At 40.0% G+C, this 22,322-nt stretch overlaps 1 protein-coding gene across 2 annotated transcripts in view; it reads right to left on the bottom strand.

Annotated features, from left to right (window-relative positions):
- The window catches only part of LOC132973885 (leucine-rich repeat transmembrane neuronal protein 4), a 51,426-nt gene extending 34,193 nt beyond the window's left edge, over positions 1-17,233 (bottom strand). Inside the window, exons 1-2 of one of the 2 annotated variants that reach the window (XM_061037533.1) lie at positions 16,615-17,233; positions 14,616-16,168 (exon numbers count right to left, since the gene is read on the bottom strand). In XM_061037533.1, the coding sequence (XP_060893516.1) occupies positions 14,616-16,168; positions 16,615-16,666 (1,605 nt within the window). In that variant the 5' untranslated portion in view covers positions 16,667-17,233. Of the gene's footprint in view, positions 1-14,566; positions 16,169-16,614 lie in introns of both variants that reach the window. The other variant, XM_061037534.1, reaches the window with a different exon arrangement.
- Positions 17,234-22,322: the final 5,089 nt, after the last annotated feature.

Raw genomic sequence — 22,322 nt, 5'->3', positions numbered from 1 at the left:
CATGAAATCAGGTCCCATAAATGTTTCAAAATTTGAAAGACTACTAAATAAATTCCACCCGAAAGAGGCCCTTGCTGCACTTGTTCTAATCCTACAGGATAATTTATAAGTAGTGGGAGAAACCTCTCTGTTAGCCTGACCCGTAGGAATTTAAATACAGTTTACCAAAGGGAAAATTCATGAGAAAAATCTCTCCATTCAGCATCTTTCGAGCACATTAACAGGAACATGATGGGGTGTCAGCGAGCCCTTTTGCGACACACAAGCTTTCGGTGCTGCTTTAGGGCTCTTGTCATGGCTTTCCAGTATCTGTTGTGGTAATTGTCACTGAATTGGAAAAATCCACCGCCAGCCCCCCCTGGCTCTTAAATGCTGACAAGCGCTACATGATAAAGGATTTATACATAATTTCCTTAATAAAAGGAGAAAGTTGCTTTCCTTACTCTGCTCTCAGATGTAACCGCCACACATGTTGGCCTCACACGACTCTTTGCTGATGAATGTTGTAGCGTCAGTGTAAGTGCGTGTTTGTGTGTGTGTGTGTGTGGGTGGGTGCTTGTGAGTAAGCAGTGGGGAGAAGTGGAGCCACACATGACTCCAGCAGTATGTGTGAACGTGCAGCTCTCTGGCTTGTACAGTAACGTCTTGATGCAGACCGAACTAAATGCTGCTTCTCATAACCATTCATACCAGCAACCTTTTTGTGACACGTCTGACTGCATGGAGCCCGTTTCTCGCCTCTTTAAGTGTTCAGCGTAAATAGCCATATTTCACAGAGTGTATCACTTAATGTGCTTGGAAAACATTACCACTTAAAATACATTGTGGCCAATAAAATGCTCCGCAGGGGAAGGTTTATCTTCTTTTATCGATTCTATAATATCTTGAAGAAGACATTAAGGTCCAAATGAAGCTGCTTTAACAGATAAGACTACATTTAATTTATAAAGTGCACAATTTTCTACATTTGCATTGACACTACACCATAAAGCCGGGCTTGGGAAAAAGAAGAATAAAAAAAAATGAAATAGCTAAGAGCTGGAATCTTCTTTTTAAGACACAGTACGAGAGAGTTAAGCTGTTACAAAATAATAAAGAAAGACGTTAAGAAGGTCAAAGTGTGCAATACATTTAAACTATTACGACAAATAAAGAAAGAAAGAAAAAACAAAAACCTCAAATCCAGCTTTTGATGACTATAATGCAGCATATTACATAAAAAAAGAAAGAAAGAAAGAAAGCACTGCTTTTGAGAACAGAGCCTTTGTTGTACAGGTTACATACTGTATAAAAAAAGAGAACAGTGTGACAGGTGGGTGGAAAAAAGAAGAAAAAATCTACCTCTGGAGTATCGGAAGCACACAACCTCTCAGCTCTGCCGCTGCAGCCGGCTCACACCTCTGTGCTCTATGGAAATTGGGATTGACTGAAATCCAAGAGTCACCAAAAACAGGGGGGTTTCAGTAATGTCAAACATGCATGGGCTGCCGGATCAATACAAAGTCCTGATCTCCAATTGATGAAATGCCTCACCTCCTGGCTGCAGGGATAATCTCACCCACTGATTTATCTGAGGAAGAAACGCTCTGCACAACATGCCGTGTTCCTGCACTCTGGGCTCTCGTGTTTGGAATCTACTTGTTACAGCAGGTTTGGATCCAATTAAGCACAAGAATCACATCGAGTGCAGGTGGGAGACTGTCTATAACAAGGAGCATCAATCATTTAAAAAAATTACTTAAATCTCTCCTCTTTCCTGTTACAAGACAAGGACTGTGTCCTGTGTGCATTTTAATGACAAGGATCATCCCCCTCACTTCAACCATGCTAAACAAAAAATCTGATTTAACTGGATAGAAACTTCATAGATCAAGACGTCAACATCATAGTATTTCTTTTACCATGATCTGTGCCTGAATGCAGGATATTTATAAAGCTGAATATGTTGTCAGTAACTGTTATTGGTTGGGAAATAAAATAGTATTTTAAGAGGGAGAGTGAGTGACGACCCGCTGCCACACCGAGGGGCCACACGGCCTCGGGTGCAGGGATCTACCGGTAATGATCCACATTGGCTTGCAGCTCCTCTATTTTCTAGAGAATAATAGATTGTGACCCAATCAGGACAGGGAGAGCAGGAATATATTTCACTGTGGTGTATACAGACATCTGACCACTGTAACATTAGAACGGTTTGTGTGATTTGATTCTGGAGAGTTTGAGGAGAATCTGATAACTGAAGCATAAAGCGCTGTCAGATTAAAACACTGTCCAGTATAAAGGTTCTTTATAAGGCAATGCATTTTGTTTTTTACATGTTGGATAAAGCAATATAATGTGTGTTTGCTTTAAACAAACCTGACATTAAACTGCTTCACACAGGGCAATTTAACATCTAGTTGAGTTCATGTGATCAGGACCAAAGCAACAAATATACACATGTTGTATTTTAGAGGATCGATGGTACACCAGCTCGTTACTAATCAAAACCTTCAAACATGAAGTAAAACAGACTGAGACCATTATCAGGGGCATGCATTAAGGTCCTCTAGTGTCACAAGGAGCTTGTGAAAAATGAAATAAAAGCCTCAGTAGGGTTATGAAATGCTAATGACAAAAATGGCTTTTTACAGGGGGATTCCTTTAATTTCTAAGTTTAACATTTTGAATGGATTTTGAATGCCAAAGTACAAAGAGTAGAGAAGTCTATTTTGGAATATCATATGTCTGATCTGAGAAAATCGCAATGCTTAGAAGCATACAGTAAGTAGCGGTTAGTGCGCGTGCCCCATGTACAGAGGCTTAAGTCCTCACGAGCAGACGACCCAGGTTCAAATCCAGCCTTTGGCTCCTTTCTTGCAGGTCATTTCACACTCTCTCTCTTTTCTGCTTTATGAGTCTGTCAAATCTCGAAAAATGAAGCCAGAAAACTCCTAAAAATGAATCTTAAAAATAAAAGATTGCAAACTGAGTTCACTATCAATCACTATCTGATTTCATTCTTTTACTTCCGGTTTGTTTTCACAGCAGTTCAAACCAATCACCCAAATAAGGCATTCAAACTAGAGTTAAACTGGTTATGTGTGAAATCACACATACAGCTACAACAGTCTGGGTTCACTTTAGGAAACAAGACTTTTTTTCAAAATATATTTGAATGATATCATCTATCTAGCGCCGCATTGCTGGACCAATATGTTAACCTGAATTAGTGTGGAACCGCTCGGTTCATTTTTGATTTCAAAGAGGTGTTACCAAATATCTATGCTACCACAGATAATCAGCAGGCTGATTTATTCATTATTGAGGCATCCAATTCAACATACAGTAGTAGACAGGCGTGTTTCATGACTCTCAACCTTTATCACTCACACAAATATCCTGAACATCGCCAGCCCTTATTAGATAAAGAGATGTTATTGATAGGACATGAATTGGGATGGCGGGAAATCTGTCTGAATCAGAGTTTAGCTTGCAGATTATCTGGTTCTCAGCCTTTAACCTTACAGTATCATATGTTTCAAGTGTTGCTCATTTGACCAGAACTCCTATGTTTCAATCCACTGCATCAGTTAAATGAGAAGTAAAAAAAAATGCTGCTTTTATGATTATTATACCTCAGAAACAACTTCCCTTTAACCTGGCTGTGAGTGTGCAGAGCCCCAGGTCTCAACATTTAAACCAAATAAATTGTTTATCTCAATGTTATTCTCTAGATGTTTTGATACCAGCGTCAAATTAAGGGAAATTAGCTCATGGAAATTGGATCATCAAGCTTCGCTTTTGCGATTTCCTGCAAAATATCCGGCACGTACAGGCCTGCAGAGTTTTCCTGACAAAAACAAGGCCAAACATACACTGAAGCACTGTCAAGGATCCCATTTAAAATTCTGCTGGTAGCAGATTTCTGTTGTGCAGTTTTTGTCTGTTTGTCTGCAGGTTACCTGGTTTGTTGGCCTGTTTATTTTATTCCCCTGTCTGAGAAAACATGGAGAAGAGAGGGTGTTGGTAAAACAATATGGCAGAAACAACCTGGAGTCAGATATCTGAGGATGGGAGTACTGAAGTGAGAGAAAATCAGCCGAGGTCTGTTAAAACTCTGCACTTGTAATCCAAACAGGATGATCTGAGCCATAATGTTCTGTGTAGATACTGCTGTTTCTCATTTCTGTGAATGAACACATTTATTATCTTTTTTTCGGATGAGGTACTCTCACCACTGAATCCTGCAATCAAAGCGTTTTGAATTCTGTCTGCTGAAACTCCACACTGATCACAGTGTATTGTGCCTTTCAGACAGGGCCACCAAAAATATTCTTCTGGAATAAAGAGCTGACCCATTTGTTTGAACTGAAAGGATAGATTGTCCCCAGAGGGAAAAGGGAATCCTTCTTCTTTTTCCACCTATGCACAATACATGTCACAAAAAATGATACGCCGCAAATATCCAATACTCTACAGAAAGTCTGGGCTCCAGATGATTGACGTACATTCAGGCTTTTCAGAAAATGAATCTTAATGACTTTTGTGTTCCCCAGACTTAACTCCAACACCAACGTGATGTTTAGATTTCTATTTTTGGATCAAATATCTTGTCAGGTGTTGCCATGACATTTGGTTAAGACATGTATTATCTCCAGATGATGATGAGGAATTGGTTAACTCTTAACTTATCTTATGAAGTCAAAATATAAACTAGTGGTAATGGTTTAAAAGGAAATAATGAATTATCATCCATATGAAATGTCTGTTGGACTGTGCTATTCAATATTGATTAACTGTAGCTTCTTTTACTGTTAATTATCTGAAGTTAAAGATGTGAATATGCAATAGCATCATCCCTGCAAAAATGGACCATGTTTGCATCGCCAAAAATCGAATTTATGGCCAAATAAAGCATACATGTTCTGAGATTATTGCAACTCTTCTATAGGAGAGTCAAATGCAATATAACCCCAATCACTACTCCTAAAAAGAAAACAGGAGTTATTCACATCAACATTAGCATTTAGTGGTAATTCTCCAGTCATGTGCAAAAGAACCATTGAGAAGAACAGAGTGATGATTAAAATACATGAAAATGAATCCTGTGGAACATCTGATGGAACATTTGCATTTATGTTCATGTGATGTATTTATTTGATGAATTATTCAGCCATGTCTGATGTTATTTTATAGTCTTTTTTTCAGTCAGCAGCCTTAGAGTCATCTTTTGTCACACTTTGTCAGGACTTGTCTGTTTACATGGCACTTTGTTTTGTTGGTTTCTTTCTGATGCACCAATTTTACGCCTCAGACAAACATCAAAATATATTTTTTCATATACTAAAAAGAAGATATCCTTTCATGTTTTACATGTAATTTTAAAATGTAGAAAAAACAGGTGGACAAAAACCAACTCTTTGTGGAATATATGTAACTGATATCATTGTTTATGCTGAAAGCAAAGCTGCATGTCTGTCCTACCGATGGTCCAGCCTCAAAGAGCTGTGAGCATGGCGGCAGACTCATGGATGTTGTGACTTTTTTTGTCTTCTTGCAGATATCTGTTTTTGTGTCAGCAGAGCCTATGTATATACCCAACAAAAATAAGAACATTTTCAAATAGTAGGTACCAGAAAAATATGCCAGGTAGGGCTTATTTTAAGGAACAACCCCCACACACATCACACACACACACACACACTCAAAGCTTCATGGCGGGTATTTCACAATAACCTAAAAGGAGGAGAAGTTGGCAGAGATGCTGCATCATTGTCAGTTTGTGCTCACTGACTCACTGTTTCCTCACGTCAGTCCGACTGAGGAGGTGTAGCTACGTGATAAAGGAGTTTTAGTTTCTGTGGAAACCACAATACTCTTCCTGAGTTAGACATCAACAGTGCATCAAAATCCTTCCCAGCAGGGAAAGAAAAAAAAAAAAAGAAAGCGTCTTGTTTCTATGCAGAGGAGATGCAGATAGAAACTACTGTCCACCAACTCACTGGGACACATTATGTGCAAACACTACACTTCAGTCTCTGTTAACTTTCACTCTCAAGTTCTTTAGCAGTGAATGGAAGTGACACAGTCTGCACAACTATACAGCATCTCTGCTGAATTGGCTTAATAACCCTAATTAAATGAATCATAATACAATCACTGGCTAAATAGGAAGTAGCTGCTTCAAGCTGAGTAGAAAAATGAACATGTCTGCTGTGACCATAAAACAGCATAAAACGTTACATCTCATATTCCCATGTTATATTATTCATTCTGTCTGTGGCGCCCAACTTTCCATGAAGTGCTAGATAAGCTGTCAAATCCCATTATAGGCGAGGTGTCACTGATTGATTGAACAGAAGCTTAAACTGAGGGAATCCAGGGCATGTGATGACTGACTGATAGATATGTCAGAATAACAGAGGAGCGCTTGATGCAGGATTCAGATTTTTAGGATGTTTTTAGAAATGTACAGTTCTCTGAAAATACATTTTTTCAGGGGAAACATTTATTCTGACCTAGGGAGAATTGAAATAGTTCTTTTGTTTCTCGGCTCTAACTCAGACTGAAGACTTAATGGGAAAATCCACCCTTGGATACACTGTTATGTATCATCAATCTGTGAGGCGCACTGCACGCCAAGAGTGCTTTACAACAGAGGTGGCATAAATTATTCTTTGGGAACCAAACTTAGCCAAACTCTTCACATCAAGCTTCAACTTTAGTTTGTGATTTCCCGTTTGTCCCAGAACGCATTTCGACAACTGCCAGGGGCAGTGAGGGAGAGTCTGCTGCTATATGTTGCTCCATGTGTTGGCAGAGAAACTGAAGTTTATAGTGAAAGTCAAAAAAGTCACACCCCTGACTCAAATCACTGCATATCATGAGGTTGCATTGCATTGTGGTCTGTTGAGGCTGCTGTCAGTACTGAAATTGGTTTCCGTGTCTCTTCTATAATGTATTTCTCCTTTATGATGGATTGTTGAATGCCTGTGTGAAATTGTAAGACAATCTTTCAGAGTGTCTGACACCGAAACTAGATGTTGCCCCCTGAAGTTATAGCCACCTGGAAATGTTGCAGACAATGAAGCATTACTTCAAACAACAAAATCTGTCCAGAGAAGCCGGTGTACATCCCCCATGGCGGATGATTAAAACTGCTTTATAAAGTAGTTCCTTTAGGGCATATGTATTAATTGCTAAGATAAGAATGAATATTGATAAAGACTTAAGACTTCACTTCTCCAAAGGAAAACATGAAACCACCACAAGAAAATCAACAGAATCACTTTTTATGTCATTGCATGCACGATAAGGACGTATGTTTCACGCAACAGTCCTGAAGCAGTTGTAGAATTATGACTATTGTCTGTGGGGAGCAAGGAAGAAACGGTTTGACATGATGGGGCGACAAATCAGCAGAGAAAAGAGGTCCTGGTGGTTTGGTCTTTACCTAAACCCCAGTCAGCTTCTTATATCCTGTCAACAGTCAACGTTGGTTTATTTGAACTAGAACTACATTATCTCCTTAGCCTTGATCACTACTGTAACCACGGTGGCACGCATTTGCCAAACTTGCACCAAGTACTTTTAATACAAATCATAATGTTTTCCTGTAAGCTCGTTTTTGTCTATATCAATCCAGACATCAACCAAAGCTGTCAGAGATCAGAAAACTGCTTCATTTTAGCATTTTTACAAAAATGCATGACTTTTTGAATGCACTGTCGCTATGCACAAATAGTCCCAATCACTAAAGAAAATGTATTATGTGTGTAAACACAAAGTACTAGATTGCACTGAATGTCAATGGTGGAACCAAATGCCTTAAGTCTGTCAAATCTTTGGGAGTGATGGCCAACTTCTGAGGGGCTTCCTTTGCAGCTAGCAGTAAAGACTAACGTGTGGACATTGTCATTATTTTTGGAGAGACAACTAAATTACAAGTGCAGGTGGAGTTAGAATTGAGTCCAAAAAACAAAGCGTTAGCTGCACTAGCAGGTAGACATTAATTATAGCTAAATTGTTGAGCGATGATAGCTGATGGGTTCTTGGAATGCAATTTGGCAGATTGTGTTTCCACATGGACTGTTTTCCTGCATGCAACCAGTGTCTACAGAAATGACAATTACAGAAAAAAAACACTTGGATCTTTCAATAGAGATAAATTGAAAATTTTGTAAATTTCAAAGTAAATGATCAGCGTGAAACAGACATCCACTACTGATTGTTGTAAATTTAACAAGTTATTTTTTCAGTGTGGTATGAGGACTTGTTTTTTTTCTTTTTGCCATGCTAGCTACATTTCTCTCTGGGGGAAATTTGAAATGATGTTTTCCCCAATAAACCCTAACAGATCAGTGGCAGAAGCGGCCAGAATAAAATAATCTGGTACTGTACAGCGGCCTCAAAGATTTGGAATAACTAAATTTGAATTCTTTGAAGATCGTAATACTTGAAAACAAAGTCCACCAGAGGTATAATTTGTAATTGCTGGAATTGAAATGCCTCTCAAAAGCCTTTTTTTCTGCACCAAACTTAGTTCAGCCTAGGTTTTCTCTGCCAATTAACTTAATTTTCATAAAAAGTTAATCCAGAGAACAGCGATTGCAATAAGTCTTCTTCAGTAACAGAAACATAAACTTTCGGCTTCAATTGAGGGAGAAGTCAGATTGCCAAATTGGGTAACTTTATAATAAATAATAATAGTAAACTTTATTTATATAGCACCTTTCCAAAATAAGGTTTACAAAGTGCTTTACAGAATAAAACAACAAACACAATCATGAAATTGTTAATCATAAAACAACAAGGACAACTTGAAGCTTGCTTGTGATTGGTGTGCCAGACAGCGAGCAGAACAACGCTCACCCACCATGGAGATGTGATTGGTTAATTTTACTGTCATATTGTTATTCTCTCATTGAATTATTTTTACTTGACTCTCTGTCATTTTTTATATCGGGACCACCAATCACAGAGCTGGAAGTAAAGCATTTTCTGCCTAGCAACAGCAGACACTGAACAATTCTGATTAGATTAACAAATTGACCTTCATCATTTAACATTTAACATGCATTCATCATTACTGTTAGCATCGTCGTAGCATCATACGTGTTAGCATCTCAAACCTCTGCTGGTGGTAATAAGATTTAGCATTGCAGGGCTGCTAGCATAGCCGTAGACTACTGTGTTGCTGTTGACCCTTAAAGCTTCTTTCCACCATCGCATCCTTTTGAATATTCACATCAGCTGTTTTCAGTGACTGAACTAATTTCCCACAATTTTCAAGGATTTCCATCAAAGCATACTTCTAATTAGCACCAAACTGATTTAAGCTGATTCACCAACCCCTCAACAAAATGGCCCAGAACTCTGAAGTAAAGAGAAGTTTAATATCACATTAAATATTCATTATGGTTTATGTGTGGCTGCAGGAGGGAAGGACCACTGGAGATTGTGTGATGGGAAAGGATGAATTAGTTTGATTTATCTCTGTGGTCTTTTCCATTTCTAACCAAATTAGTTTGGATAGAAACGGCTGTGTCTGCTTATGCATTTTTATACTTCACAAAGTTCTTTGTTGCTTTATGATGCACCTTTAATCCTAAAATACACAGACTCACCTGATTTGTTTATATCAGACAAGTTAATTTGATTTTGAGCTTAAGCGAAGGACTAGGTTATTGTGTATTATAAAGTGCATATAGGAGTTAATGATGTTGTCAATCAATGCTGACCTCAATTTAAAATGGAGGTTTGGAGGTCAACAAAGTGATGACTTTCATTTCTTTTCCCTCAGCAGCAGAGTGTTTTCTCCGTGAATCTACCTGCAACTATCACTTGTCTGACTTTAGGCTTCTGCCAGACTCTGTAATGACGGCGAAAACATCAATTCATCGTATATGTTCTGTAAATAAGAACATCTAACCCTGAGTGAAATTCAATACTGTCTGTGTTGAAGCGTGGAGAGGGAACATCATATTTTCAGCCTGTGCCAGATTAAGCCATTAGCAGGCTGGGGCTTGTACTATTAGTGCATCATAATGAGAATAATAAAATCACCAAAACACCAATTGGATGAAAGATGAGATGCTGAGATTAATTACTATGACACAGCAGAAACGCAGTATTCATTTGAACAAGCCATGTTAGATTACAGGGTATTATAGCACAAATCCTTGTGTTGCCTCTCCCTGCTGCTAAGTTTGTTAAATGTATTCCACCTCCTCACCAGCGCAGACATCCCACCTCCAAAAAGGAACATCTGTCAAAAGCCAGAACCATGCATATCGCTTAGTGTGTGTGTGTGTGTGTGTGTGTGTGTGTGTGTGTGTTTGGGGGAGATCTCACCCCACGCACACAGCAGCCTGAGAGGTGCTTAACACAAAAAAAGATAAGTCTGACGTCTGATTATGTGCATTTGTGCAAGAGCATCCTGCTGCAGCGTCTTAACTCAGCATGAAATCACAGCCTTGAGTTGAGTGATGGGAGGTATTCTTTATAAATCCAGCTCTGTGTTTATACATTTAACGCTTAAAGTATGTCTTTTTGTGCATTGAGAGGCTACTTTATGGTTATATATTCTATATTAAGAGCTTCTACCGAGTAAGTTACGCGCTGGATGAGTCGGTGCTACAGCTGATGGCAAAGGATGACTCGTTCAATTCCAGGAATAGTTTTGGGAAGCACTGTTTCTCTTTCATAACAAGTGCATTTTCCCATAATGTTAAACTATTCCTTCAAAAAAAACTAAAATATGAGTCATAGTATTGAGCCTCTTGCTGTCTGGAGCATTTTATTTGTCTTGTTTGATTTAAAAAAAAAAAATCTGAATTTTAAACCTGTACTTTAAGAAATCAGATTTCCATAATTGTGTTTGTGTTACCCTCCAACAGGTTCCCAGTGCAACACAGCACCTTGAGCCTCTGTGATGTGCTTAGTCATACACAAACATCTATTACAGGGATTTTTTATACAGTACCAAATCTAACAAGATGATGAGTGATACAAAACACCAAGAAAGGTGTTGTATATTTGTTTTTGCAGCCAATTTTCTCTCAAGGCTTTTTTCTTCCTTTTAGTCTGTGCAGTTGTGTTTGAAAGAAAGCCCATTTATCACAAAATCATCAGGTATGGTAACAGCTAAGTAGCCTACTTAAATGGACCCATGGATCATTGCAATCCAGTCTTGCATTAAGTGTAATTTTTTAACCCATCAAATAAGAAGAAGGCCGAACAAAATGAGAATTAATAGCAAAAAGATACAACTTTTTTTTGACACAAATGCTGTGTCTATTAATTCAGCTTGTATTTTACTGTGTGTTGTTCTGTTTTGTTTTTAATATGTCAGAAGATGCAGCTATGTGTGTTGTCCTATAATGTATGTAAAAAAACAACAACGACGTGTTAGAAATAATGACATCCCTTTTTTAGAGATTTTACTCACGCGGATACTCTTCATTTGGCAAGTAAACAACAAATATTGAAAACTATCAGACTCTCTCCACATGATGGAAGCCTGCCGTCTGTGCATTTACGCACAGATGAAGTCCAAGCTGCCATACTGGCAAGCCAAAGCAGTATATTTTGATTGCTCATCATCTTTGTTTCTTATTTTTGAACATTTTAAAGACAGGGTTTAGGAACCTTAATATTAAGCAAATGTTTGTTGAGTAAAATGCACCCACAGCTGCAGGATTTGTAATATGCAAACACTGATTAGATCCATAGGAGCTATTAGTTTTTAATATAACCAGGAGGGAAACACGGGGAGCCACATCTGCAGTGAGACATAAAAACAACTTAATTAGTAATTACGGCTTGTTCTGGCCTAAATTGGTACTTTCAAAACTGGGTTGCTCATCAGAAAGTTAACATTACTTTGCTTCTGACCCTGTCTGCTTGAAGAATTAGTTAAGCTGAAAACTGTAATTATTTTTGGTCTAGTTTTTTAAGGCAGTGTTTGTAACCATCGGTTAGATGCTCCTTCCTCTCTGCTCTCACACAGAGCACATTAATTATCTGCGAGCAGGAACTCCTCACCTCACTAATGCTTGCAAATTCTGCCCAGGTGCACGAATCGCCTTTGAATGAGACACTGGGTTTTTCACCTTGATAATTTCTGAGCTAATGTTGTAGAGGAGATGAACCCTGGTTGGACGACAACCGCTGCAGCTGCTTTGTGTGCACAGAAGTGGCTGCCATAGACAGGGGAGAAAGGGAGAGAGGGCTCCTCTTAATAATGGGCCACAGGAAGAGCATGGCAGTGCACAGTTCAAAGTGTTCATCAAAATTCACACTGGCCGAGTTCAGCTCGCAGAGTCGGGGACGACCTGCTGAGCTGTGCTGGAGGAAATCTATAGAAACAAATTTACTCCAAGTCTGTTGGTCTGAGCATGTGCAGAAGATAACTGGCTTCAATTACAAAGCCCTTTCTCCTAATTGAAAATGCAGCTAATAGCTTAAGTGCTTACTATCTGGGATAGCTAAAACAATGTGAAGGGGGCTCCCTGGGGTTGAGCATTCACACTATGCTTCTGAGTGTGGGATTCAACCCTAAAGCTGCTGTTTTTGGGCAACATCCTCCCTCCCTCTCGACACTCTCCACTGTGTGCCATTCAGTAAAACTGAAATGCCTTCTGATATATCAGGAGGGACTGTGTTGCACGGCCGTACTGTGATGCAAATAGCCTGAGACACAATCACTACACATAGTTGGCCTCTCGTCCTGCAACACGGACTGAATTCTGATGCAACTCATACGGATAATAAACACAATACTACACAAGATAAAAGATTGCAGCCGTTTGCAACAGTTTACAGAGTGTGAACGCACCGCTTGAACCTGAACTTGCATAAAAATTGGGTGGTGATTTCAAAAGTCCCCCGCTGAACCCTGTGTTCTGACTTTGCATTGCAGCGTTTGGCACAAAATGTAACACACACAGAAAAAGAAGAAAATCCCATTACATTTTTAACTACTCATGCTGCTCCCCTGAGCTGCAGAGGGCAAGGAATAACAAAGCTGGGGGAAGTCTCGGCTCCTTACCTCTGATGGGTTATTAGTTATTCTAGCTAGCAGAAGCCCCATTAGGTCTGCCATTTAATGCTCCCATGCCACCTTCTCACATGAAGGCTACGAGATTGATAAGCCGACCATCTCACCTCAAGCTCCCCTTGTGCTTGAGAAATGCTCTGCCACAGATAATCTGACAAAGAGCTGATTTAGGCGCCTGTGTACCTCGCAGTGTGTGACATTACTGAAAAACAATGAAACATATTTGTGGCAGCCCCTCAAGTGGCCTCAGCAAAGGCCAAAACAAGAATGAAGGTACAATCCACTGACTTAACACATTATTATATGAGTTTTAGGGAATATAGGAAATAAGCAGTGTGTTGATGTGAGATAAAACTTTGTCTCTGAGCTTTGCTGACAGATACAATGAAGAAGAATGTCTCCTGCTCTCCACAGCATGTCTGCTTAGACTGACTGAAGGTGCAGCTAAGATTCCAGTGACACAACATATTTTCCAACACAGCATGTCCTGTTAATCACAGTTAGCTCCGATGCTAAATGAAAATAAAAGCTGCTGCAAAGGAAGATGCATGCGTAGCAGTAGGGGGGGGGGGGGGGGGGGGGGAGTATACAGACCAAAAAAAGTGCCTAATCAAGCAGGAGAAAATTGATTAGCTGTTCTGTCTCAATCCGTCTTTGCTTTGCTTACAGAAGTTGTGAGTCAGAGATGTGAAGGAGTCCCGCTGTCGGATGGGAATATAGGTTTGAACTCTTGGGCCAAAATTTTGCAGAATACTTTTCTTTATGTTTCTTTAACTAATTTAACAAAGTGTAATGCAGTTTTATTTTTACTGCAGCAGTAAACAAAAGCCAGACAGAAATCGAGCCCAAAGGCATAATTTATCTTTTATTTGGCTGCTGGTCTTTATAGTTTCCTCCAGCCTGCAGTAACTCTTTGAACTCTGTAAATTAAACTAATGAGTTAAATCCTAAGTAGATGATTCCTAGAGGAAGAAAAGGAGGATGGGATCCATGATCAGTGAGTATGTAGGTAAGTATGAACATGTGAAGGACAGCTAAAAACACAAATATCAAAACTCACATGACTGATGTGTTTGCTACTACAGCTGTGGTAGCAAACACACAGGAAAGGAAAGGACCACCTGCAAAGTGACTTGATCGAATAGCGCTCTTTATCATTCCACACAGGGCAGCAATTCATTTATGAATAAATAACAGACTGGCTGATAATACATAGATTCATCAATGGGCTCTTTTATGTCAGGGATGACAGATGAAGCCACTTTGGTTGTATCGCATTTCACTGTATGTAAGTTATCCGCAGAGAGGAGCTGCCGCTGCAGTTTCAGCTAATGGGACTCATATTTTAGCAATAAAACTGCATGATTCACAACAACAGCTGGGTAATCATATGGAACCGAACAAACCCAGCATATTGCAAAACAAGTCACTGTGCACTGACCTTTACTTCCTTATCCCAAACCGACACAAGCAGAAAAAAAAAAAAAACAAGTATTCTTCTCTGCAGATTGTTAGAAAATTTACCTCTCATGCCTCGCAGTGGAAATGGATTTTTGGAGGGCAACGGTCATACCTCGCATTCCCTGGAGCCTGAGATGGTGTATGTGTAAGGTCCTGTCCCATTAACCAGCACATCCATAGTCTCTGAGTGTGAAGGCTTGTAGTCCACATAGTACTCTTGCAGTGGTGAATTAAGGGAGCGCTCGGTCTCCCGCGCCTTTTTCTGGCGCTTTTTGACCGCCGAGCGCTGCTGAAGCTGTTTGATACTGCTCGGATAGCGCTTCCAAGACACATAGATAACCAGGAGAATTATAGCCACAGATAAGAGGAGGGCCACAGTACCAGCTATGATCTTGTGGAAGGACACATACTCAGTGTCTGGCAGAGGGATGGTGGGGGAGGCCTCGGTGGGAGTAGGGGACGCTGTCCTGTTCCAGATCAGCTTCTTATCCACCACAGGCAATGTGGGAAGAGGAGGCAGCGCAGGCTGAAACATAGAAGTGAGAGGGGAAGTGGTTGTTGTTGTGGTGGTTGTGATAGGAGAAGGTGTTGCTGTACAGATATTATAAGTCTCCACCACATCTGTCACTTTCTCTCCTTGAGCCTCCTTAGGACCAGCACAAATCATCGTAGTCTCCTTGTTACCCTTAAAGGCCTGGAGCCAGGCCGCCAGGGGACATATGTTGGGATTACAGTACCATAAATTACCAGCCAAACTAATGGTGGTGAGGGAGATCCAGGCCTCTACAGTCTCCTGAGACACATTGCTCAGTTTGTTGGAGTCCAGGTTAAGTGTCTGCAGATTAGGGAGACACTGAAATGTGCTCGGGTCCAACACTTGGAGCTCGTTCCCCGAGACATCCAGTTTTTGCAATGAAGTCCACATCCACGGCAGGCCCTGGGTGAGCAGTTTGATACGGTTCCACTGCAAGTAAAGCGCCCTGAGGTTAGTCAGACGGGGGAAGTGGGAAAAGTTTATCTTTGAGAACTGGTTGTGCTCCAGGTGAAGCTCTATGAGCTTCATGAGTCCCGCGAAGGCGTTGCGTGTGAGGCTCCGCAGCCTGTTGTAGCCGATATCGAGAAACTCAAGGTTACGACAGTCGAGGAAAACTCGCATGGGGACGGTTTTTAAGGAGTTTGACCTCAAGTGTAAACTGAGAAGTTTCCGTAGACCGAAAAACTGCTTGGGTTGGAGAACCTGCAGCTTATTGTAGGAGAGGTCGAGGTTACGTAAATTAGGAACATCATGAAACGTGTTGTTCTTGAGCAGTGTGATCTTATTTGAGCTGAGGATCAGTTCTTTGAGCCTCCGTATCCCATGGAAAGCCTGACCATCCACGGCATTGATGTAATTATGGTCCAGGTAGAGCCAAACCAGTTGGCTCAGACCTGCAAACTGGTGGCTTCTGAGGTTGGCCAGGCTGTTGTAGCGCAGGGAGAGGCCCTGTGTGCCTACAGACACATTGCTTGGCACATCACGGAAAGCATTGGATTCACAGTATATTATTTTCCCATCACATCTACAGCTCAGGGGGCAGGGACGCTCACGGACGCTGCTTGGAGAAGCAAGCAGCCAGGCGGGCACCACAACTGTGAATACAAGCCATCTGAACAGCACGAGAAGTCCTGAGGACACACAGAAAAGTGAAATACTTAAGAGCATAACATATTTATGCACAAATAAGTACCAAAATACTGGGACTACATTAAGACTGAATAAACTGCAATAGAAATCTATTTGAATCAGACAACCAGCCATTATTACCCATCCTATGTTTTCAGGCAGGAGGGGTTATTTACAGCTCACTTCACACACACTTACAGTCATTATCACATTCAAAGTCATGTTCTAGGGACATTGGAAAGGTGATTGATATCCACACGCTTCAGTCTAAACCTATCACATAGTTACTGATCCCCCTCAGATCCCCCTGCCTGCAGTCATCACTCACAACCCGCAGGAGACAAAGACACCGGCAACATTAGCTTTAAGTGAAGTGTAATTATCCAAACGACTGAAGACTTTGCGCAGAAATGCAGACCATAAGTACCTTGCAGAGCAGCGTACATACCCATATTTGTGGCGGGTCGGCTCATCCTCGTGTTTAGGGCTGTTTGTTGCATGCGTCCCGGGTCCACATGTTAGAGGTTTTGTCCAAAATAGTTGGACACGCACCCAGGACGTCTTCAAGGAACATAAACGCAATTTGCGTCGCAGCCGGATCCGATTTGCGCACGGCCGCACACCTGTCGGAGATGTGAGTAGCTCCAGAAGGTGTGCATCCACCTCTGCCTGTAGTTTCCTACGTTACCGCACAACATCAGCCTGAAAAAAATGCATATTTCAGACCACCTTTCAAAGTCCTTGGATGGGCGCACTCAGGCTTGCAGGCTCGTGAGAATGACACTGTTTAGCGCGCGCTCTGGGAGGCTCTAAAACACATTTGAAAGACCGAGTCGCCAAATGTTAAATCTAGGTTAAGTGACGGAAAAGACTCTGGAAACCAACCAAGGGGAGAATTTAGTGAGGAAAAAAACTGCGGTCCAAAGCCGACAAGTTGGATGTTTCCTGATTTCTTGGAGGAGAGCGGAGGGGAAAGGCGCAGTCTGCTGTGGATTAGAGCCGTTGACCGTGGCATCACGAATAAATCAGTTGTATAGCAACAGGAATGATGTTGGAGGAGGATTAGACTGAGATCCTGGCGCTCGTTTCAGGACTTGAGATGCCCTCTCCTGGTCACTGAGTGATTCTCAGCAGCCCACATTAAAGCAGTCTTCATTGTCCTCATGGACACAGGCTGCATGCCAACTAAGGCTGGAGGAGAGGAAGTGAGCTTCTCCTGCTTTTAGATATTTGAGAACATTTTATACCAAATCAAAACCTTTAGGACAGCCTGCTCTTGAGCTTTTTTCACTAAATATGAAGCCATCAAATCTTAGATTATATTTTCTTCCACCCCCTCTTATTATATGTTAACATGAAGTGGAAGATCTTATACTATACACAATGTATTTGTATATCATGTTGTAATTTTGTAGTTTTCTTATGCATTTAGATTTAGAAAGCATTTTGATTCAGCTCATTCTGGTCCAGCGGATATTTCTGTTATTTGTGCTTTTTTGGTAATTTTATCCATAAAGAATCAATTTTTTAAATAGAAATGTATGATATGTTTAGTAATATCAGTAAGAATAATCAGTAACTTCAATAGAAGAACTTCATGACTAGAATGTTCATGCTTTCTATTACTAAAATCTACTTGAACAGAAATATTGTTGCAAAAAAAAATAACAGATAAAAAAAGGACTTTTCATCCCTTCTACAAGAAAATGTACAGTTTCTTCACTAATTCATCCAAACTATTCATTTACATGCTTTGGTGATGCCTGCTGACTCAGTTTCTTATTCAAAGTATAGTGTCCACATTATAGCATGTGCTGTTTTTGATTACATTGCCTTTCTGCACAGTTTCAGTTTTAACTGATAGCGCCCTCCACGCACTATCTTCCTGAAAGCTCTCCGGTGTTAACATGATTCCTAATTAGTGTTTCATAGTCAGGTATGCCTGCAGTGAAAAGGTCAGCGTGTTAAGGTTAACAGTTTATGTCTTCTCCTGGTGTCTGTGATCCACTTTTTAGTCATTTCTAATAAAACATTTATTTTTTATATTTTGTGAAATTAAAGATTCATAAAACATCAACAGATGTGTAGAGTTTTTGTGTTTTATCTCAGTTAGTTGGTTTGGAATGTATCTTTTCATCATTGCCAAGAAAAAGTTAGAAAACCTCAGTGGGTATTTTTTCACTGCTCACTGTTGTGTATTGACACTGAGATGCATCGTGCGTCAACAAAGGGTGCTCTCAGGTCCATAATGGGACTCTGTGTCAGGGTCAAAGTCATCACTTTTAATGGGTCCCTCTGCTCCTGTACTTAATGAGTGGCGTAATTACCAGTGATGGACATTAATGAACATTTGACCTCAAACCGCAGATAGTTTGTGACAAAGAAAATTGGTGAAAACAAAAATAAAACTGATGCATGTAGCACTTCAGCGGCGGTCATTGATTTAATTTTCTTTGTTAGATCAATCTGCTAACTGGAGTTGAAGGACGGGGCAGAAACCTGTACTCATACACACAAACACACACACTCCCTGTCTCTCAAACCATACCAAGGCCACTGGAAGAATGGCAGCTACAGCACTCAGTACACTGCCCACAGCTTTGAATGTCTCATATCTTCTAGTGTGATTCTTCACATTAAGAAGTGGACAAATGATGCCGCATTCAATATTTCAAACACAATGAAAAATACAATTCTTAGATTGATGCAAAAATAGAGCCGTCACAGAGAATTGGCATGTTTGTTACTCCAGATGTTCAGAATGGAAGATAAATGAGTTTATTTTTTCTCTAACTCGGGCAGGATTTTTAACAATGAGATGTAGGTAAACAGACTACAAAGACTTTGTCAAGAGGCAATCATAAGAGCAGTGTACCAGTACTACAGTATTTTACTTTAATTTAAAATAGATTTTTCAGAATATAATGAAAGATAACTGCTTGTTCTTGCTGTGGTTGCTTTTATTTAATTGGAACCGCCATGAAACTTTTATCAACCAACTCCTTTGGATGGAAACAATTGCATTGAAGGATCATAACACATACACCAACTATAGCCTTTAAATGACATACAGTTACATGCAGAATAAAATAAACGTTGTTTGTAAGATAGGGCGAGAAAATTGTCTCTGCTATCAACTCAAGATAAGATAAGATAAGATATACTTTATTGTCCACTTGGGGGAAACTCCCCCGAAAGGGCCCAAACCTCAAGATGAAACACAACACTTAGATTAAAAATCTCTTGATTGTACAAAAGCCACAGCATAATACCCACACTAAATACACTGAATAAATACACAAATGAATACGTTACAGAATAAATGAAACATTTATTGCCTGTAGGTGGAAATTCTTTGCGCCCAGAGCATAAAACTTTTTTTAAACAAACAACAACTCAACATGACTCCACATGAAAATAAATGAAAACAAATCAACAGAAATACATAATCAAAGCATGATGTGGTAAACCATGATGATTTAGAGTGCCAAGTTCAATGAACGGCTCACATTAGACTGTGGTATTAGGTATGTAGGATGACGTAGTTTGTGTTTCTGTAAGGCCATGGATTACGATTGGGATAAAGAGTTCTTGTGAATATTTCTCTCTGCCTGTCGATGTTGTGCGTTTGCCTCAGTGCACTGCCTGTCTGCACCTGTTTCTGATCGGACTTAAAGCTGTTCATTTGCACTTAGTGACGTTGTTTCCTCCTTTCTAAATCCTCTCTTGTGCTGTTCTTACTCTCAGACGTACGTCGCTTTGGATAAAGGCGTCTGCTAAATGAATTGTAGAATTGTAGGTTGAGTGTAACCTGAAGACAGTAACTCAAACTCAAGGTAGAGAGGATGTGTTTTGTCACTGATGACTGACAGGGCCTTCCCGTTTACAGCTGTGATTTAAAGGTCATCTATGGCTTTTGTTGGCAGCCTTCAATCTTCCATTATCAATCCTGTTCAGCTTGTTGCTATTACCAAAGTGAAGTGCCTAAACCAAACAGAGAAATCCTAAACAAGGATGTTCTCCGACTGTCAGTCTCTGTCTTTCTTTTAGTGGTGAACTTATTCATCTAACCTCTTTACAACACATTTTCCATAAACTTTGAGTTCTTCTTCAGCGTGTTACAGAGAACCTCTGTATTGTGTTATAGTGGGATGATGAAACTTTTGTCATTAGCTAAAAGCTTTTTAGGTTGTGGGAAACTTTTAAGAGATCAATTATAAATGTCTGTGCAGTCTGGTTACCCCTAAAGAGATGAGAGTTGGACTGAGCGTCTTTACAGTGAATATTTATATTACAAAGTATTACATACAGTCATAAAAACATTAGAAAAATTTAAATTTTAACCCAGATCTTGATACTTTACCAATCTGTCTAAATAAACTTTGCAGAGATCACAAAGTAGCCTATATGTTTTCTGATCGAAGGTTTGAATAAGAAGTGAAAAGACAGACTGTTCAGGAAAGAAGCATTTTATAAACTCTAAAAGGCATAAAGAGTGTTTGGTGTATGACACTGTATCTCTGACATCCTCTATGTTCCAACGATGCACTGTGGTGTATACTTAACCACACAGGAGGAATTCAAGACGTAGACTTCTAGAGAAAAATCTATTTCTTCCCCCAGGCTGTCACTCTGATGAACGCTAAACAGTCACAGAGTGTCAGACCAGTCGCTGTGAAATAACCCTGGAACCAAACTTGTCACTGTGAATGTACATATAGGCTACGTATATATATATATAATTTAATTTAAATGATCAATCTATGCACACCTTCAATGTAAATACTGTAAAACTCTACCTCATGTAAATTAACCCATCTGTCACATCATGTTTACTTCAGCATCTTTTGCACTACTCACCACTGCACTCTGATCTTATTTAGTCTTCTACACATTAGTCTTTGCTTATTTGTGTTTATTTTTGTGTTTATTGTTGATATTTAAAGTTCTACTTGTACATAGAAAGCACAGTTCATCAAAGTCAAATTCTTTGTGTGTGTGGGCCAATAAAGCTGATGCTGCTGATTCTACTGATATGCACACATACTGAACATAGCCAATGCGACTTTAGCCTTTAGTTTTTGGAATAGTCTTTCAAGTTTTGAAGCCAAAAGGGACCATGTTTGGACCATAGGTTGGAGCTGGAGAGAAGTGACTGATTGGAAAACAAAGACTTATCAGATTACTATTTCTTAATTAAACATAACTAGGAAAATCAATGGGAACGCTCGTTTTTTCACTATACACTTGGCAGAGGCAATAAATCAACGAGAGGTCTGGTCAACTTTCTCAAAGACTTCTATACAATCAGACTTACAGGTTTTATAAACAGCGGGGTGGACCCCTGCTACAGGTTTAGGGCACATCCAAATGGATTTGATCGGACTTGGAAGCTCTGTTCACTTTTTAACCACGGCCTATTATTTTACAAGAAAATATCTAAAATTTTAAATCTTTAAATCTGATCAAATCTGATCATGGAAGGAAAAGCCAAAAAATAAGAGATAAGTCTTCAGCATGTATTTAAGTCAAGGGTCAGGGCAGATCTTATGTGACGAGGTTAACTGTTCCATAGTTTTGGTGCAGCTGCTGAAAAAGCTTTTGAGCATTGTCTTTAGCACATCCAGGAGCAGCTGGTTGGTGGACCTAAGTGCTCTGGCCAGAGAATGGACACTTATCAGATTATTGAAATAAGTCGGTGCCAGTTTATTCCAGGCTTTAAAAGTCAGTCACAACAGTTTAAAATCAATCCTGTAGCAAACAGGAAGCCAGAGGACAGAAGGCAGCACAGGGGTAATGAGGTCCCTCTTTTTTTGTGTCTGTTAGGAGGCGTGCAGCCGCATCTTGGACCAGCTGCAGCCGTTGGATGAATGACTGGTTCAAACCCACACCTAAAGAATTACAATAATCAAGTCGAGATGTGACAAATGCATGAATCCCTCTCTAGACCAGTAGGTGGGAGAGAGGCTTTTACTTTTGCGATGAATCTCAGCTGATAAAAGCTCAACTACAACATCTAAAGATCATCTGCAGCGCTGATTACGTCTCTTAAGATGTTATCAACTAAGAAATCAAGAGTGTCCCTCTGTTGACATGAAAAGCATGGAAACTCCAGAAATCAACAAAGGTATAGTATACCTCCATATGCACTCACCT

This window comes from Labrus mixtus, chromosome 5, assembly GCF_963584025.1.
Source record: "Labrus mixtus chromosome 5, fLabMix1.1, whole genome shotgun sequence".
In the NCBI taxonomy this organism is placed as follows: Eukaryota; Metazoa; Chordata; class Actinopteri; order Labriformes; family Labridae; genus Labrus; species Labrus mixtus.
Note: the sequence above shows the minus strand (reverse complement) of the source record. Positions and strands in the feature narration are given on the sequence as shown.